Genomic DNA, 21272 nt, shown 5'->3' on the forward strand with positions numbered 1-21272 from the left:
TAAACTCAATATGTGTACCCCCCCCCCAACCCCCCAAAAAAAATAGCGCATGGTTCAAAGCTATTAGATTTTATAAATCAAGGATAAAATTTGTGACCTATCACACCTAAAATTAAGGTTTTTACACCACCTCCAACAAAACAATTTAGGTGAGTTTTAGCCCCCTTCCAACCGAAAGAAAAAGCTTGAACGTCCTTTTTCGATATCAACAGTCATTAAATCACACGGGTACTTTTAGCACAATTAGCATAAAATATCCCCTCCTTACCACCCATTCTGTTTTTGTGGTCATGATTAAATAAACATTACAAATTAAAATGATAAATTAAAATGATATTGTACTTCATAATCTAGTTTACAAAAAAATGTTACCTAACTGTAATACATCTATGCAGGATTTAATTAACAATAAAGCCATATTTTGACCTTTAAAATTTCCATTTAAAACTAAATTAAAGTAATACATTATAATATACTATTGGTATTTACCTGCGATTAATATTCCTAAAACTATTTTTACTATCGGGAAGAAAAGAAAATTGAAATACTGATCTTTAAGAAACATCTAAAGTGGGAACGCCGTAACGTGTCAATCTCGTAATACAGGTGTTTTTATACATTTAGAATGACCCATAGTGGCAGAGACCCTTTTGTAGGGACTCAGCTGTTTTTATATATCCGATGATATTAGCTGAATATAAAGACCCAATACAAAATCGGAACAAGGTCCCTGCTGGAGGGGAGAGTTATATATAGCTCATGTTCCCTTTATTATTTAAATTTAATGATGTAATCAAATGTATTAGAAACTTAGATAAGGTAATCGATACAACAATCCTGACCCCCCCCCCTCCCCCCTATAAGCATAAATAAAAAAAAACAGATCTCCAGTCAAAAATACTTTCAAATGTTTAATACTTAAATTCAAAAGTTTGAAAAGGTTTTCAACAATTTTAAGTCTAATACAAGGGATGGTATGATTAAATATATACTGTGGTACTTTATTTTTAAAACTATTTTATATCTTGTTTGGGTAATTTATGTTATATATTGGTTGATTTAAATATTGTAATTTATGTTGGTTATTTTACAGGCTTTATATTATATTGATTAAATAATTTTATCATCCTAATTCTTATTTAAATAACTATTTTTTTAAATAAGTGATAAATATGAATTTATAAATTCAATAGGATAGATAGGTTTCTGTATAGTTATTGTTAAAATTTAATTCTTTCATTAGGATCGCTATTAGATAATTTTTAAACGGATATAATGATATATATATTCTATGTAGCTTTATTTTGGAATGAACAGTTACTATAAATAGTTAAGGTGGATTTTGTTTAGATTAACCAACTCGTAATATGTAAATAAATAGCACTTGGCACCTTGGTTCTAAATTGGCATAAGGATAACATAACAAATATTTTTTTTTGCAAAAAAATAAGAATATAGGAAAATTGCGCTAATGGTTACTTTTCCTATTTATATCCCAAATGCAACTTGTAATAGGTATTTATCGCATCGTATTATAGACAGCTTTCCGAGGATATTAAATTAAAACTTATATTAAAACTGTTTTCATAACACCGAGAGGACGAAAACTAAAAAATGGTATTCTATGATCTTTTTATAAAATGTGGAAAATTGTCTGTAATACGATGCTATACATGATTTTTTTCAGTATGGCTGAGAATCAGATCTAATCCAGCGGATATTAATAGGTTTTGAAGCCATACTAGGAACCCTTTTGTTGGTATCCCCATGTTAATTTCCAAACAAAACTCTAAAACTAAGTGCCATTTGTACACAGATTACGAAGGATTTAAACAAAACCTGCTCCATTTATTGGTAAGGATAGACAGATGAAATTATTTTTATTTTGATAGGTTGACAACAGTTTTAACAAGATTAGCATTTTCTTCTCTTAGTCTGGTCTGTTCCTCAATAATACTCTGAGTTTCCTAAACATATATACGGGTTAATGTATGGGTGCTAATATATATTCCAGAATGGCAAAGGACAGGTTTTGATCTACTTTAAAAGAACGCCGGTCTACGTCCCCCAATCTTCCCCTCCCAGAAGAAAAAAGTATGAATTAAAACATGATGTCGTAGACCATTGGTAAAACGCAGATTTATGTTGACTGAAACTTTTTAATTGTAATACAATCAAGCATTAGTGTGTAGGAATGGAGATAATAAGTTGTTTCTATATTCAATAACTAGCGGTTTCGCCCCTAGCCCTTAGGGGATTTGACCCAAGAGGTAATTTTAAAAAAAAAATAAGGACCTCTGGAGCTGCCACTACTAATTTTAAATAATTTTAAAAAAATTAAGTTCCTCTAGAGCTGCCACCATTAATTTTAAATAATTAAAAATTTAAAAAAAATTGAGGAGGAGGGAATTTATTAAAGGGACCATGAGACTAAGTGTCCAGCCATAATGTGTTTTTAAACATGGAGCTTGAGATGGCCCTGGTGACTTTACACAAATGCCCAACAGATCTCCATAACTACACAAATACAAATACTCCTTCAGATAATCAATCAATCACAAAACTTAGCCTGCTTACCAGTGTTAACTGTTGAATTTTGAGCTCCAAAAATTGTATTTTCCTGTCTTTTTCTGCCATGAGAGAAATAAGAGTTCTGTTCTCCTCGAGGCATCTAAAATAAACAATATTTGTACTCTTTGTAGGTACTTTTTATGTACTTTGGTCGCTATATCTGCCTCTCAGCTGCTATTTCTACTTGTGTTTAAATTAGGGGTGTATATTATGTATAAGATTTATTTTATATACCCGGCTGCCGGCTGCAAAATATCCCCGCCCCCCGATATTAATGATATATGATAAATTCATATGATAATAGGAAAAATATGTCAATGAAACAAACAAGGATTACTCATGCAAAGTTTCAGATCGAAATTCGAATTCTAAGTGCGATTTATACATTGATTACGAGATGGTTGCATTAAAAACCACTCCCTTTACTTGGTAAAGCCAACAAAACTTAATATGAAAATTTGTGTTCTTAGTTTTATTATTTTTGGGGAAAGAAAATAGTTACCTATCCCTATCCTCTGCAGTGCCAAAAGATTCCATGCTTGTGGGGGTGGCTGGCCGTTGTACGGGGGTACTTGTGGTTGATGGAATTGTTGGAGTTCCTTAAAACATAACATACACAATTACTACCTATTTATTTAAGTTTAGATAAGATAGAGTAGACATATCCAATAAAACTCCAATAAAAGCTTATCAATGATAATATAAGTAAATTAATATTGTAGCAACAACAAGCTTGTTAATATTTTGATAAAAAAATATCCTTAAGCTGAGTGAATTCTTTAAAAAAAACTTTTGCCCCACTAAAATTCTAGTGAGGCAAAATTATTCCCTCTAAATTATAGTGGGGCAAACTGATTTTAGTGGGGCAAAAGTTTTAAGAATTCACCTCTGGTATACAATAAAAATCAAGACTTTTAAAATTCGTTAAAAGTACCCAAAGCTTTAAAATAACTTGTTTATAAAACTTTGGATATCAGTGCCTTTATAGTTGGGGGTAAGATTGATTTATCGTCATTGTTGTATCCCTGAATTTCTGTTGACTTAGGTACCTGATCTTAGCGCCGGGGTTGAGCTGGAGTTTGGAATGTTTGATGGGCTGCTGGGCCTTATCACCGGGCTAGAACTGCTGGATGGGATGGCGGCGGTTTCCGCCAATAAACCGCCTGCGCCTGAAACATCAAATTTGTTATATAAATTACTCTGTCAATGTTACAAAAACAAGCACAAATTCCTGAAACAAGCTAACAATAGTTGAAACACAAACAATAATCCTTTGTAAAAGTTGTTTTTGTTAAAAATCATCAGATGACAAACGAGCATACCTTATTGATACAGTAACCACGTTGAAATAATATGGATACTTACAAATAAGATGGATAAATAGACGCTATACACTTTTACAGATTGGTAACCATATTATATAGGTATACAAGATATGGAGACTGCTTTGAAATAGAAATTAAGAAGTATTTAACTACATCCTGAAAACTTGAAGTTGGCAGATGACCTCTAAAGTCTATAGTGATAGAGGTTGAATTTCTTATTTTCAAAAGAGTACTATGCACGAATAATTGGTAGATAAGATACCTGTGTTAATGGGATGTGATTCAGATAGATTAAGGCTGTCATGATCATTGTCTGTTTTGTCTCCCTGGATTAACAAACTTTTATTTCATGCGTATAAAACTCTTTAGCTTTACTATTACATAGTAAACGAGAATTTTTGTTTTTAATTTCATTTTTGTCAGTTTTAATCCAAAAATTCCAATTTGCACTAAGCTATAGGTAAATTTCTAAAATATGAGTTAAAACAGGAATTTTATAATTTATGTAGGTACCTAGCGCTATAAAAGAAACCTCCCAAAATTGGACTTTATGATAATGATATTTTATGACAAAAAAGTTTCCTAATACTACATGGAAAGGGCTTTAAAGTTTAAAGTGTAACGTAAAATACAAAAATAGATAACTTAAACTCATTGAAAATCATTCAATGAACTACCTCTCAATGGACAGGACACTCAAATATACCTATCCTATTTTTTTTAATCAGAAAAAATATAAAAAACGCAAGTTGTTTCCTGTTCATCGTCCGCTTCCAGATCTTCGGAGCGTGGGGACTTATCCCCGCGTCCACGATGACGGCTATACAGGGGAGAGTGATGCTTGTGACCTAAACAAATTAATATATACAACATTTATAGATGGATAGTTAGCTAAGATGTATAGTTAGATGCATGGATGGATATTGATAAATAGATGATAGGATAGATTTTGACGGATGGAAAGATAGATTAATAAATAAATAGATAATTTGATAGATACATAGATGTATAGATATATAAATGGATAGATAGAAGATAGATTAGTAGATAGAAAGATGGATAGTTAGATATATGCCTTCGGCTGTACTACAGCGACGAGAAATTATAAAGTCTTAGATATATACCTACCTAAATAAATAAAAAGATAAAATGACAAAAATTCATAAATATTAATGAATCTTTGGCTTGTCAAAAAGTGCACAGGGATATGCCAAGGGGTAAAAAATGAAAAGTTAGGCCTTAAAAGCTTAGACTATACCTAATTATAGAGTAACTATTAAACTAGAAATATATTTTTATGCAAACCTGAATTTTTTCTTTCTGGAACTTCGACTGGAGACGATGTAACTTGCCCATCCTAAAATAGGTAGGTACTTGTTAGCGGAATTTCTTTTTAAATGAGAGACTTTTCTATTTTTAATAATAGTCATTGTTTATCATTCTGTTGTATATCAGACTGTAAATCTGCTAATTCTTATTGGTATGTCCTACAATCAACTAGTGTCTGTATGTTGTATCTGTCTGATTGTCAAATGGTATATAATATATGCGTATAAAGCTACTCTATGCTTTTTTTGTATGTCACTCTATCTATCCACATAGCTAGAAACCTCTGCTGATTCAATTAGCAGTGAAAATCTCTTGATATAAACGCTACTAGAAGCGAAGGTAATCGCAATACTACAGTTTTGTATGTGTGTCTTTCTATCTACTCATCTATCTATCTATGCTACTAGGAGCGAAGCTACTCACAATTCAGTGCTGTGTGCCCGTATATCTATCAACCAATCTATTCATCTATGAGTGTGTAATTGTATGTCCATCTTCTAACCTGTGCAGATTCATTCAGGAGTGTATTTCTCTTGGTATCATAGCTATGAGGAGCGGAGCTACTCGCAATACCCGCTCCCCTCTCTCTTTCAATTGGTTCTGAGGATTCCTCATCCTCTCCATCGCTTGTGCTTCCGCCTATAAACAGGATTAACATTTATTAAAATTATAATATTAGCAAATAGTGGCTACCCCCCCCCCCCCCTAGAGACCTCTAGGGGCACTTAAGAAGGGGGAAGTTGAATTTGATAACCTAATTTTTTTTTTCTAGGGGCAATTTCTATTGAGAGGGTTGTGGTACCCTACCACTAAAAAGTTCTAAACCTTCAGAGGGCCTATGAGAAGCTACCCTATAAAGGAGAACCATATCGGTTCAGCAATTAGCGAGATCCTTCGGTACAGACAGACATACATCCTGTTACTTTATCATAAGGACTGTATTAGACACTGTGTCACACAAGATCACAAGTCGTGTCTATAACATGAAAGATGAAAAAATAAGCAATAAAACCTAACATGCAATATATTGATTAAGAAAGAAATTTTATTATTTTAATACATTAAATGTAATTAAATCTTAGTTCTTCCTTGTACAAAAGTAACAGGTTGTCGGCCTGTTTAAACCGTAAGATATCGCTGACCGCTGTAGAGAAATGGTAAACTTTTACATGAAAGCGTCTTATAGGTCAAGGGAATTTTTTTATTGTAAAAATATTTTTTTTTTAAACTGAAATGAAAGTGCAGGGCCTATTCTCCACCTTCAAGTTTCCATTGAGGCCTCCTATGTAACAAATTGATAAAAGATTAGTTATACTTTATCATACCTGTACTCTCAGTGCTGATAAGATGTACAACTCCAGTTGATCTTCTCTTCTCTCTCAACTTTCTTCTATCTCTATGCTGTTTACCTTGAAACATGAGAAAATGTATTTTCAGCATGTCTGAAATAATTCAGAATTTTTTAAGTTTTGTGGTGTAAAGGTTTGGGATAAAAAATCATTTGGCAGCAAAGGTTTTTTTGTGGGAATTTCTTTGTATATAGCTAGATGCTGCGAAACTCCTGAAAGCAACCCCCCTTGTTACTAACAAATCCACCCTGGCCAAGGTTGTTTTTATTTTACCTTTGTTGCTATGGTGCATAAGTTTCACTGGTCGTTTCTCAGAAGAATTCTTTGATTCTCTAAAATAAAATATGAAGATACATTTTTAAAAGCAAAGCATTTTTATGATTTTGTTTGAAGTTTCATTGATTGGTTTATACTTTTACTTTAATAATTCTAATCTATAGAATAGAAATGACATCATCTAGCTGAAAACTATTTAACATAGATTCTCCTCTCCTCCCTTGGTTGTAAGAGACATACCTTGTATGTTTTGTGGCAGGCTTCGGGCTTGTGTCCCCATCCACGGAGTAAGGAGACAAAGTGACAGCATTCTCGACGGAGAAGGGATGATCCAAACTGTCATCTATCTCAATTCCTTAAAATATATATTGAATATACCTATTGTTGTTTTGAGAGGACAATCCACTTAAAAAAGAAGCAAAGCAATAACAACCATAACATAGAACATCGCAGCTACTCTACATCTTCCTAGGGGATGTCCACCATAACAATATAGTTACAAACATACCTTACTAATTTATATTTCAAAACAAAACTTGTTTAAGATTCAATTTTAGAGTCATATTTTGGGATTTATTGACACAAAATAACTCGTTTTACTATACTTTATATTATTTATTTTTACGATTCTTTTATTGTACTATCATTGATGCGCTACTTATTGACAAAATTGGAATTTGTTGTACTAAAAGTTTACCTATAGGTGGAAGTCTCTCCTGGTTACTTTCAAGTCTGCAGCTCTGCTGCGGATTTATTTGTCTTGCACGAGCTGTCCGAATACGAGATCTAAATAGTTAAAAAAGATTAAAAATAGGTTTATATGTAATTAAGGGTTCGTAATTTGAAAAAAAAGCTACCTGTCCTTAGGGCATGATAGTATAGACACCTTAAAACGATTTAAAATTCAATTCAATTTTATGATGGTTTTAGCTATAAAGAAGACCGAGGAGAATAGAAATATTCAAATCTCCGTAAATCAAAGTGTTCTCAATAAATAAAAAATAATCAACCTACACCTCCCCCAAATTAATTTTCTTATTTTTGAATCAATTAGGAGTAAAATAATAAGAGCACATTTATATATTTTCCAGATAAATTGTCTTATATAAATATCAAATTTACCTCCTCTCGAGTCGTTCATAGTCATTGTCGAAATCCTCCTGGCTAACTGAACTTGAAGCCATCGTGTCAATATACTTCAATATGTTTACTAGGGATTAAAATTGTAGTTTGTTTTTGTTATTTTTAGTGTTATTTGGTCAATAATACATTATGGTCAGATCTCTGAAAATAAACAAATAAATAATTTTCAATGTTTGATATAGACCACTGTAAGGTCCTATGATGGTTTGTTTTAGGCTAATCTATTTTCAAATTTAAGTCTTGGGAAGTTTTTGAAGCTACTTTAAGTCCCTATAGGCTAGGGGCGTAACCGCTAGTAAATTGTAAAGTTGTACATTTTATGGACGTCTTCAGTACAGAAATATGAATGCCTTGGACAGATTTTAAGCTGTTTTCCTTTTACACAACTTACTGAAACAACAAATAAAAACTCAAGAAAAGTCTCCAAAGTTTTTAAGCAAACAAATAAGAGAACGTTACTATAAAATTTTGGGGACTAGTGTAATAAAACGGTCCAATGTCCCCTACTTCCCTGAGAATACGTACATACGAACAATAATCAAATTCTAATAAAACAAATAGGAGTTGGCTTGTAATTTATAAGTTATCATAATAAAACAAGGAATAAACATAACAACATGAATAACAGATTACGAGAAGAAAATATCAATAATTTAAAACAATTCTGACAAAGGATTCCAACGAAATATCATTGATCGATTATTATAATTAAATATGTCTTTAAATATATCTAAATCGTGTGTAAGCATAAAAATCAATAATTTAAAAACGAAATAACAGTACTTTACCAAATGTCACTTATATTACACAAATTAATTACAAAAATAACCAAAAATTTAACCGAATTTCTCCTTTCTCTTTTTCTTTCTCTCACCTTTTCCTTTCTTCTTTCTTTTCTGTCGCAATTTTTTTGTTGATTAAAATTTCTTTGGTTTGGCCGTGCAGAAGCTCGATTTCTTGAAGAATTTGAATTTCCCTATGACAGCTTTCACTGAGTGAACTCATAGGGAAAGTGTATCATGAACAATCCTGATGTAAACCCTAAGTGAATTCCCGAAGTAAATTCCCTGAGTGGAAGTCATTTACATATGTGAATTCAATCCCGATGTAACTTCGGGGACAGACGCTCTCGGTAGCTTAAACAGCTGTATTACTTATGTAAAACAGCTTGAAAAATGTGGTTTAAGCAAATAAATAGGACGCGGCATTTGTGCTTTTACAAAATAATTTCCTTCTGCTTTCTTTATTTTTTTTTCTTTCTGCTTTGTTTGTAAACACTCGTGATTGTCTTGCTTTCTGCTTTCTATTATTTTTTGTCTGCATTATTTGTAAACATTCGACTTGTTCAAGCAAAGCAACACCTATTTTAAAAAAAAAGACCTATTTGAATTAATTTAAGTTTTAATTTTGTGACCTTATTACTAATTTATTTGGATCATGTTATGTTAATTATTTTTTGTGGTATGAAGTTAAATAATTAATTGTATTATGTATATTTATTCAGATTTCATTATTAAAATGGCTGATTTTAATGAACAATGGAGATTGAGTATGATTGCGGCGGGGGTTGTGGAGGGGGCGGCGGGAATATTGGGGGAAAACCCTAAGGGGGGTAGAATAAAGTGGGATGCGGCGGCAGTAGAAAGCCTGAAAATGGCTGTAAAGAACGCCCTGAACAATACCTTTGAGGAATCCCTGGAGAAGGATCTTGGGTGGCGGAAGGGAAAGGGGAAGGAAACAATGAAGAAAGGGTGGAATGAGGTGGCGGCAGAAATGCAAAGGGTATATGGACAGAACTTCGACGTCCATAAAGTTAAGGAAAAATACAAAGAGTAAGTATTTTCATTTTTTATAATATAAAACAACCTTTTATATATAGTATAAGTATGTTATATTTAATCTTTTTTGTTGCACTCAATGGCATAGGCTTATGCCTATACTTCGTACTCTTTAAGAGACATATCTATAATATTGTTTGTAAATAATATTCATTACATGACAAGAAAATGTTCTAGATAAAAATTACATTACTTTATGTTTACTTATTTTATGGCTCTTTTTGAAAATGAAAATAATTTTTTAAAAATAAGGAATAAATTAATTCTTAATTTTATTCATTTTTTAGTCTCAACAAACGTAAAACAAACAAGGAGGCGAATCTTGCCAGCCGTGCTGCCCGTGAGATAGTGAAGAAGGCGCAGGTGGAGGTTATGGCTGCGAAGGAGGGGATGCAAGGGTCGGACCCTAATGAAGTAGCCAAAAACTACAAACAGGTATTACTAGGTAGCATATCATTATAATAAAGTAAAAGGATCTCTATTTCTATTTGTACCAAAAGATCTCCGAATTGATATGGTTCTCCTCAGGCTCATTCTCTATTAGTTAAAGGCCGAAAACAAAGTATTTAACATTTTAAAATATGGATATAAAATTCTTCGATTCTGAACTATCACAACCAGAAAACTATTTTAGAAGGTGTTAAGAATTGTAATTTATTTTATTAAGGATCTATCCCGATACCGCCGAGAAACCAAGAAAACCGGCGGGGGCCCGGCTGTCGAAGAACCCTTCATCCCCTCTGGCGACCAACTGCCTCCAACTCACCCTGCAAATTCTGATTTTTTCCGTGACGGTGTTCCGGTTGGGGTGGATTGGAGGTAATACATCATCACATGACATAGCACTGATAGTTAATTTTGGCATGCTAGAGTCGTCCCTTAAAAAAATATTTATTAAATATTGACTTTACCTTTTTAAGTAGTTCTAAGCCCCTAGAGACTTCAAGGGGCACTTGGGGTAGGTGGGGGGGGGGGGGGGGGGTTGAAATTATCTCCCTGACATACAGAGAATTTGATAACTATTTTTCTTATTTTAGATTTAAAAAAAAAAAAAAATTTTGTGGGGTGGTATTTTTTTAGGGGGGGGGGGGGGGTAATGGGAAGATCATACCCTTCAATTTTAATTTTAATAAGAAATTTTAAAAATTAATTTTTTTTGGGGGGGTTGTATTTTTTTTCTAGGGACGATTTCTCTTAGGGTGGTGGTACACTCCCCCAAAATACAAACACACAGACAAATAGGTAGAGAGACATACATCCTGTTACTTTATTATAAGGATAGAAGGATTTAATTTTTCGTCAGTTTGAAGATTGTTCATAATTTGTTATTTTCGCAGTCACTTGCATGTAGTCATCATCTTTGTAAAATTATGTTTTTTAGGAAGCACAGTCTGATCTCCACCGAAAATTATGTAACTCAAACAAACCTCCCCTTGCCATCCAACTTCACTGACATGATCCTCGACATGCCAGGGAGGAACATCAATGATTATTTTATTAAATTTAAAAAAAAATCATGTGTAGTTTGCCATTTAGAAAATTGATAGGTAATTTGTTAACCAAACATTGATATTTCATATTCTTAAAAATTTAAGTAATTTAAATCTTGAAGTGATTTTATGAATAAAAAATTGTCTTTTGTAAAGATATTTATAATTGTGTTAGGTACCTATTTTATGTTAACATAATTTTTATAACTTTTACCAGGCAATACATTTAAAGGATCAGACTTTAAAAGGGGGGAGGCGGATGTGCCACTTTTTGAAACTAAAACTAAAAGTCAACAAAGGAACTCAACTAAAAAAAGAGTTACAGGTCTAAGATTTTGCATGGCAGTTGCTTTATAGGGGTACAATATGGAACTGTGAAGAAACGGCGGCGCAACCGCTGAAAACCGCCGTTTCCCGCCGAATTTTTTTTTTCAATTTCTCGGCGGTTTTCGGCGGTTGCGCCGCCGTTTCTTCACTGTTCCATATTGTAACCCTATAAAGCAACTGCCATGCAAAATCTCAGACCTGTAACTCTTTTTTTTAGTTGAGTTCCTTTGACTTTTAGTTTTGGTTTCAAAAAGTGGCACATCCGCCTTCCCCCTTTGTAAAATGCATTTTGTCTATTTGTTACTTAGGAATACAATTTTAAAATTATAAAAAAATCATTGACATTGTTTTTAAGACGCCACCGGGACTTACGTGACAACTCAAGTGACAGGAGAAGTTGTGTGTGATTTCTCATTTGAACCTGACTATACAACACCCACAATACCACCACCAACGGCTTCACCACTGACATCCGCATCACCAACACCAGCATCACTGACATGGGCACCACAAAAAGCAACACCACAGACATCAGCACCAACAACAATACCCACAATACCACCACCAACGGCTTCACCACAGACATCCGCATCACTGACATGGGAACCACAAAAAACAACACCACAACCATCGGTAACAACAACAACACCACAGACATCAGCACTAACAACAACAACATCACAGACATCAGCACTAACAACAACAACATCACAGACATCGGCAACATCAACAACAACAGCACAGACATCAGCACCAACATCATCATCATCATCAAAGACACCACCCACACTACGTGAAAAATACTTGAGAAAACTTCGACCGTATGAGGCCTTGCGGCTGGGAAAAATGGAAGGAGCCATCGATGGTAGAACCAGCCGCGAGGACCTCATACATGACAAACAAATGGAGCTCTTGGAGCTCCAAATAAAAAACGCACGACTAAAACATAGGAGGGAAATGGGGAATTTAGCTAAAAGGGAAGCGCGGGAAAGGGAAATACACAGTATGAGGTTATTGGCAATTCAAAAATTAACAGGAGTGTATTTATATTTTGGAATTGTTTGCAGACAGCTGGACATTTCAATTTACAGAGTAACTTTACTAATAATTAATAGGTTTACAATTCAAACTATTGAACTGAGCCCTTAATTTATATATTTTGTTTTAGACTTTATGTTTTGTTTAGAGGGGGGACCTACTAAACTTCCAATAATTCCAAAAAATAAATACCTACTTCTGAATTTTTTAGAAAAAAACGATACAACTATTGATCAAATACTTAATTGTTAAAATATAATTTTTTTTTCCTTTTAAATGTAAAACTTCTTATTCAATTTAAAACTTAATTTTTACTTTCCTATTAAATGTAAAACTTCTTATTCAATTTAAAACTTAATTTTTACTTAAAATATAGGTATGTGATAAACCAACCTATTCAATTTTAAAATTTATTTCATTGTTAGATGATGTATACCTATACACCTATTTAATTTTTTCTGAATATGTTTATCTTTATGTAAATTTTATATTAGAAATCTCAAAACATAAATTTTGGCGGTGGCAGCAGTACTTGGCAGCTGCCAGCCGCAAACCGACGGTTGGCAGGTAAACGGCAACAGATTTTATGAAATTGTAATATGTCATGAAGATATATAAAAAAGCCTAAGTTTAAAATTTGAAATTAGCCGGATATCCGGTATCCGGCCAAAAAAATATCCGGCTAAACCCTAATTTAAAACTTATTTTAATATTGTTAGATGTTACTAGGGGCTACGCCCCTAGAGGCCTCTAGTGGCACTTTAAATGTTTTTGTTTGATCTACTATATTTTTTTACGTACGATACCTCTTCATTTGACGTTGAAGTCTCCTAAACGTTTTTTAAAATTTCGATTTTTTTGTCATTTCTCTTGGGAGGGTGGTGGTACCCTCCCCCAAAATAGTTAAAAACCTTCCCGGGACTTATGAGAAGCTACCCTGTTAAGGAGAACCCGATCGGTTCAGCGGTTAGCGAGATCCTTCGGTACACACAGACAGACACACAGACATCCTGTTACTTTAGTATAAGGATGTATAGGTACACCTATTTAATTAAAAACCGAATTCATTGGTAAATGTGTGTGCCAAAAGAATGCAGAGCTTTTTAAAATTAAAATTGCGCGGCTTTTGTTAATAGTAGAAAAATTTTATGTATACTGTTAGAACAACTATGAAGTCTATTTTTTTCGAAATAAAACATTTGTTGCACAACTTTTAATTAAACCGTATTTAATTGTTAAATGTTTTTTATATACAGCTATCTGTTTTAATTGTTAAATGTTATGTAGGTATACACCTATCTATTTAAAGATTTGTTATATTTTCAGTGTTATTTATAATACACCTTTTTTTAACTTAAAATATTCATTCTTAAAAGCTCAACTTTTCTATAATTAGGATTAGTCTGTACATCCGTAACGAATAGCTCTTTTTGTTAATTTAGACATGTTAGAATTGTCCTTTCCATTTCAAACTTAGCATGATGATTCCAACTGTTAGGTACGGTTTAGGAAGCGTTGCAACTCTATAATCATTAACAGAAAGTCAGTAAATTTATTTAAAACATGCTGGATATTTTCTTTTTGAATGAAACGCTTATGCTATTGAACTGATTAATGATTTCTAGGACAACAAGGTACAATGCTTCACAGAGTAAAAGAAGCATATTAATAAAGAAGTTAAACAAAATTGATTAAATTAGATATAATTTATTAAATAGAACAATGATTTTAAAACAGTGTAGAGTGGGGGGGGGGGGGGGGGTTGCGGACTTGCTGCCTTTTAAAACCAAACCTAAAAAGCAAGAAACTGAATTAAATATTTTTGCTTTTAAGATATGAAAGTTTAGATATATAGAACAACCGATACCACAAAAAACTGCTGTGACAAATATTTTCTCACTTCTTGGAGTATAAAATGCATTTATATGCCACAAACTTTTTTTGGCCAGTATCGTTAATTCTACCACTGTTGATTAACTAAAGTTAAGAGATATTTTTGTGTATTTTATGTTTGGTTGAAAAATTTAGCTCATAGGTACATAATCATATGCCCATTTTAGCACGTTCCCCTTGGTTGGGTGGAAATTGAACAGTGTGGGCCATCATAGCATTTCGTTGAACGACACCTTGTTGAAATCTGACTGCTCTGAAATAAAAAGAAAGGGATAGTTGCATGAAGTCCATTAAAAAGTTTGATTGCAAGCATAGGTTACAAGAATACGATCTAACATACCTATTAAATTTGTATTACAATAAATAGCAATCAATTAGGTACCAGCCATGACGATGTTTTTTTAGAAAACAGGACAGCCATTTATGTTACATTAAAAAATATTTTTTTCTAGTCTTGGTAGTTTAAAAACTACCAGGTAGAAAATTCACATTCTTTTAAGTATATGTCCTATTGATGTAATCTAAACTATTTAACAGAAAAAAAATATGCAGTTCACTAAATTCAAGTTTGAATGCACTTTGTGCAACTACCCCTTTAAGATAATGATGGTTGCTTAACTTTAACAACTAAATGGTTAAGGAGAACAAACCTTTAGTTGTTCCAACCGTACCTGGGCAAATCATGTTGGTTGACAAGGAACTCAAACTCCCATTCAGGATCATCTACTTCTTCCTCTTCTTCCAAGTCAGGGATGAAATCTGGCATGATGTCACCCCATTCCAGAGAAAGGTTGTGAAGAACTGACAAAGCATCAATTACTTTGATTGCTTTTTGCACTGTATATCGCATATCTAAAAAAAAATATTGTAGGTACTATCATTTCAGTTCATTATAAATAAATTTTAAAAGCGAAGCTTTTCTATAATTAGGGTCGGTCCGTACGTCCGTGACGGGTAACTTTTTTTTGTTGAAATTACAATTGTCCTATCGATTTCAAACTTTGTATAATGATTCCTATAGTAGTAAGGTACGATTTAGAAAGCGTAGCAACTCTATAATCATTACCAGAATGTCCGTACGTCCATTTTAAACATGTTGATTTTTTACTTTTTTAACAACAAATTTTTATGTGATCTAATTATCCGATTGATTAGATTTTTGATATACTGATTCCTGGAGCAACAAAGTACAATATTATAAGCAAAACAACTCTATAATCAAGTTCTAAAAATGTAAGTATGTCCATAAGCATTATCCTGTATCAAGCAGTTTTTCAACAAATTTACTTACAATTTTGCTTTGACTCTTATACATTTATATTCTGATTATTCAGTTCTGACACTATACAAGTGTTAATGTCCGTTTGTCCTACCGTTTCACTGATTCACTTTTATGGATGTTGTCATCCTTGTTTAAATATGTGCATAGGTAGCAATTTATTAATAATAGTGGAGAGTTAATTTGTTATGAATGGCAGACCTTATATTCATATGAGAAATAAAAATAAATATTTTATCATTGAATTTCTTGCACTAAAGTCATGTAATCTAAATTAGAATGTAAGTGAAGAAGTGTTCAATTATTGACATAACTTGCTTTCGTCAAAATTAAGTTTACCAGTCAAAACAGGAAATCGCTTCTTGAAAATGCCAAATGTATCTTCAGTGCACTCTACTCGGGCACCAGAATGTCTGAATTAAAATTTGTTATTCTTCTTTAACTGAATATTTTTTTGTGCACGAAATGTTGAATTTATGCAGGCATTAAATGACATAGTTGTAGACAAATACCTTATATTGAATAAACTGAACTGAGGTTGATGGGCCACATTCCTGTCAAACGGTGTTATGATAGTGTCATTCAAACCAAATGCTGAGTCTCCTACAATAATATTCCATTAAAACAAAATCTTAAAGTGATTGAGAATCTAATTCAAAACTTAACAGTGGTTTAGAAGGGGTTAATATAAGCAGCATCGAAAGGCATTTTTTTAGTTTAACCTCTTTATTTGATTTTCATGAAAAAAATATAAAAAATTTTTTTTGACTATTTCTCTTTAATTTTTTTTGACAGTAAAATAACGGGAAAAATTTAAGATTATTACTTTTAAACAAAAAATCAAGAAAACTTATGTACTAGACGCTATTGGGTATAATATGGGCTTTCTTTTCAAATTGAAATAATGCGATAATATTAAATTCTTGCAAAAGAGATAGTTTTTTAGCATGTCTTTATTGCACTAAATTTTAAATTGGATGAGGGGTTAAAGGAAAATGCTCTTTTTATTACAAAATGGTGATTCTGACTTTTTCTAGTGGTTTTGTCTTAACAAAAAAAAACATTAGGATTTCATCATTTTTATATTAAATTAATTTTATATAATTTTACGACATAAATTGTAATTTTTCTCTTATATAAATTGCCAAAAAATTCTTCTGGCCAATAGGATCTCAGATAATTCATTGGGGGATGAGGGTTGGAAGGGGGAGGCCAATTTTTGCAGTGTAGCTGTTTCGTTGAACTTTCTCTAAAAAGAGTTGCCAAATTATGACGGATTGAGTTTAAGATTTCATTACATTCTAATTTTTCACATAAAATATGTATTTAGACAAGAGAATTTCAAATATCATTAAAGTATTTATCTTTAATTCAGTTCATTTTATATAAAAAATGTAATAAAATTCAAATTGACCGTCCGTTGCTAACTCTGTAAGTTGTTAACTCTGTAAGTTGTTAACTCTGTTTATTACATTTGCCAGTATCAGCTGATATTATGTGTCGTCTGCTACTCATACCAACGACGTTTCCAAACAAAATATTTATATGATTTTTTTATCAATATAAAATATTAGCAAAATTTGAATGGTTAGATCTGTCCATTTTCAATATTTCATTTTTTTTGTTAAACAGGGATGTTAAAAGTGCCCTAGATGACTTATGATAAGTTACATTTTAGTTTAAATTAAAAGCATATTGGTTCAGAGACACACTAACAGATTACCTTTTACTTTATTATAAGGAATAACAGCTACATTGTTGGGGGCCCTAGAGTTCGTTTGGGGGGGGGGGGGGGAGGAGGGAGTCGAACCCACTCCCTACTTTCAATTGTTTTTTTTTTTTAAAGATTAAAATCTTTCCAGGACCTGATAAGCTATTCTGTAAAAAGGCCGGAGAACCGGCCATATTGGTTCAGCAGTTAGCGAGACTCTTTGGGTGTGCCCCGAGCATCTAGGAAGCTCTGTAGTCAATGGGTAGATATTGTACAGCAAAATAGCTTAAAACCATCCCAGTGAATAAATCTTAAATTAAAATAGCCTAAAACCAACTCGTGAATTATGTGAAACTTCCCTATAAAGAAAAGCTCAATCAGTTTATTAAATCTTAAGCTTCAGACAAACAAACTTCTTTATTTAATATAATGTTGAATTTTAGATAATTTTAGTAAACGGGATATTTTTTATTTCAGAAATAAAATGCAACCAAAATCATGGTACTTATCAACATTTTTATGAAATAGTAAAGGTAATTAATTTCATCTGTTTTATTGAATTTTAAAACTTTAAGTTTAAAGATTTAAACTTCAGTTATTTAAATCTTCAGTTTCCGACAAAAAAATATTTTACATTTGTCAATAGTTACATTTGTAAATAGGTCAAATTTAGAACGCGAATAAAATTTCAACTCTAAATTATTCTTAAAAGTAAGTTTGTCTGTCTGTTTGTCCTTTAGGATTTCGAAAACCGCCGAACCTATAGGATGCAATGCAGTTAAATTAATTATCGAGGTAGTAGTATGAGTTTTTAAATAAACCAGTTATTGTCAAGCCAGACTCCCTTAGTTTCAAAATCAAAACACTCGTCATAATGTGTATGTATGTATCGTTTTAATAAAGTAACAGGATGTCTATACCCATGACTGTAGCTCAACACGTAGCACATCCGCTCGTCATCAGGAAGGTGATAGGTTCGAATCTCGGTCCGACACCGCGTCATAACTAAAGATGTTAATAATGGTTCCTATTGTTGCTATGTCAGATGCTGGACATAAATAGTTAGAGAAGGGGGAATGCCTTGTCCCAAAACAGCCGCAACTTATCCAACAAAGGTCGTGCAATCAAAGGGTTGGTTGTCTGATTGGTGTTGATACCCTAGGCAATTGAGTACATTACACTGCGATTTGAAATGGCAGAGTATGTTCAAAGGTGACGTTGAGAGGAATTGTACCCGAAGCGTCACAACGCCCCTAGAGTCAATAGTCAACAGGATGTTTATTTGTCTGTGTGTTTGTATGTACCAAGGATCTTGCTAACCGCTGAACCGATCAGGTTCTCCTTAATAGGGTAACTTCTCATAGGTCCCGGGAAGGTTTATAACAATTTTCTGGTTGGGTACCACCACCCTCCAAAGAGAAATCACAAAAAATGTTGCTTATAGACTTGAACTGAACACAGACAATTACTTTTTAAATTAGATATTTGAAATAAAAAATCCAAACATTTAAAGTGCCACTATAGGCCTCAAGGGGCGTAGTGGATATATATAGGATCGATAATTGAACACGGATAAATATACGAGTATTTTTAGAACTAACAGATTTTTTTGTCTTTATGTTGAAGTATTATAAAAGGATAAATGTATTTCAATTATTTGTTTTTTGTTTTAGGAAACCATGATGTTGCAATGCTGTACAGGAATGAGATACACCCGTTGAAACTTCTTATTTTAATACTTTCTTTGGTTTTCTTTATTGTCTTCTTAAAATTGGAATAGGGGTCATCCTTAAAATAAAGTAACAGGATGTCTATGTGTTTGTATGTTTGTACCAAAGGATCTCTGCTGAACCGATTGGGTTTTCCTTAACAGGGTAGCTTCTCATGGGTCCCGGGAAGGTTTAAAACTATTTGGGGGGAGGGTACTACCAACCTATAAAGAGAAATCAAAGTTTTTCCTAGAGACTTGAACGCATTAAGACAATAATTTCTCAAATCATGTATTTGAAATATAAAAAAACTTTAAAGTACCACTATAGGCGTAGCCGCTAGTATTTTTTATTAAGAATGTGTTCTAAGGCTTTAAAACATGAGTAGAATGCAAAATAGGCACGCCAGTTGCAGAAAAAATTACATCTTTTTTTGTTTGTTAATTCTTGTTTTATTTTTTTTTACAAAAGAAATTACTGTATCAAGGGATACCACGTTTACAGAGAATCAATGCACTAATTTTTTTAGTTTTTTTTAGTTTTTAATTTTATCATGTCCATTTTTAATTGGATTTAAAAACTATTTTTGCTCAAAGTATTACAAATCATTTTTCTTCTTGTAGTTAAATGTTTATCTTACTTATCTGGGTTAGTACGAATTATTAATATTGTAAAAAGGGGGGGGGGGGTAAAATGTGGTGACTCGTGCCACGACATACCAGCAATTTTATTTTGGATGCTACTCCCTTAGATTTAGAGATAATTGGGTGAAATCTTTTGGGTTGGGTCACTAATTACCCCAAGTTTTGGTATCTTTAAAAAAAAAACGGCGGCGGGACCGCCGCTCCCGCCGTTCACCGCCGTTTTCCGCCGCCGCCTCCAAAAAAAATTTCGAATCATTTGAGACCATCTTATTTTTTTCAAAAATTTTTCCCCTTATAACCAACCCTGACTTTTTTTCAAATTCTCGTTATCAAGGTATATCTTTGATTAAAAAATGGCGGCGGTACCGCCACTCCAGCCTTCCACCGGCGTTTTCTGCCGCCGCAAAATAAAATTTTTACCCTTAAGCCATCCTGCGGCGGCGGCGGAAAACGGCAGTACCGCCGCCATTTTTTAATCAAATATTTTTTACTGACCTACCTAAAAAGATTTTGTTTCAATATCTTTAAAAGTCCCCCAGCAAGGTCGGTTATAAGGGGAAAAATTTTTGAAAAAAATAACATGGTCTCAAATGATTCCAAATTGCCTAATTCGGCGAAAATGCAATAAAAATTTTTTTTGCGGCGGTGGACAGCGGGAGCGGCGGTAACGCCGCCATTTTTTAATCAAATATTTTTTACTGACCTACCTAAAAAGATTATGTTTCAATATCTTTAAAAGCTTAGGAGAGGGACTGAATTTAAGATATACCTTGATAAACGAGAATTTGAATTTTATAAGAGGAAAAATTTTTGAAAAAAATAACATGGTCTCAAATGATTCCAAATTGCCTAATTCGGCGAGAAATGCAATAAAATTTTTTTTGGGCGGCGGCGGAAAACGGCGGGAGCGGCGGTCCCGTCGCCGGTCCTTTGAAAGATACTAAAACTTGGGGTGATTACTGACCCAGCCCAAAAGATTTCACCCAATTATCTCTAAAACTAAGGGAGTAGCATCCAAAATAAAATTGCTGGTATGTCGTGGCACGAGTCACCACATTTTACCCCCCCCCCCCCCCCCCCTTATTTGTACCATATAAAATGAAATGTGATAGGGGGGTGTAATGACATCTAAACTTAAACCATGAGCAAAGTGGTCTTAATATCAAGCTAGAAACTTGAAACTTGGTCCATAAGCCTAGTCCTGTAGGTTTTAATCATATATCAAATATAGGTTTTTTTAGTTTTGGCCCCAATTATCTTTAACAATGTCCTTATAAATTGACATACAGTAATCAAGGAAATAATTTAGGAAAAAGTTTTTACATCAAATTACACCAAAATAGGCCTAAT

At 33.0% G+C, this 21272-nt stretch overlaps 3 protein-coding genes across 4 annotated transcripts in view; 2 read left to right on the plus strand and 1 right to left on the minus strand.

Annotated features, from left to right (window-relative positions):
- Positions 1-21272, plus strand: part of Dus3 (Dihydrouridine synthase 3) — a 118055-nt gene that overhangs the window by 52947 nt on the left and 43836 nt on the right. The gene's annotated exons all lie outside the window — the stretch shown is intronic.
- On the minus strand, positions 870-8164 carry LOC145331093 (uncharacterized). Of its 2 annotated transcripts, XM_080175722.1 has the most exons (14): positions 7973-8164; positions 7548-7636; positions 7091-7205; positions 6848-6906; positions 6551-6634; positions 5728-5864; positions 5202-5253; positions 4652-4744; positions 4159-4221; positions 3621-3740; positions 3074-3170; positions 2578-2671; positions 1840-1967; positions 870-1320 (listed from the first exon to the last, which is right to left on the minus strand). In XM_080175722.1, exons 1-13 carry the CDS (start codon positions 8032-8034, stop codon positions 1881-1883), a joined length of 1152 nt encoding a protein of 383 aa, XP_080031848.1. In that variant the 5' UTR covers positions 8035-8164; the 3' UTR covers positions 870-1320; positions 1840-1880. The 2 variants fall into 2 exon arrangements, with proteins under 2 accessions (XP_080031848.1, XP_080031847.1); XM_080175721.1 differs by lacking the exon at positions 870-1320 and having other exon boundaries at positions 1398-1967.
- On the plus strand, positions 9595-13903 carry LOC145331090 (uncharacterized). Its single transcript, XM_080175717.1, has 5 exons — positions 9595-9825; positions 10119-10266; positions 10499-10650; positions 11213-11302; positions 12002-13903. Exons 1-5 carry the CDS (start codon positions 9647-9649, stop codon positions 12795-12797), a joined length of 1365 nt encoding a protein of 454 aa, XP_080031843.1. The 5' UTR covers positions 9595-9646; the 3' UTR covers positions 12798-13903.

Source organism: Acartia tonsa, chromosome 11 (assembly GCF_053477335.1).
Source record: "Acartia tonsa isolate MP-2025a chromosome 11, ASM5347733v1, whole genome shotgun sequence".
Lineage (NCBI taxonomy): Eukaryota > Metazoa > Arthropoda > Copepoda > Calanoida > Acartiidae > Acartia > Acartia tonsa.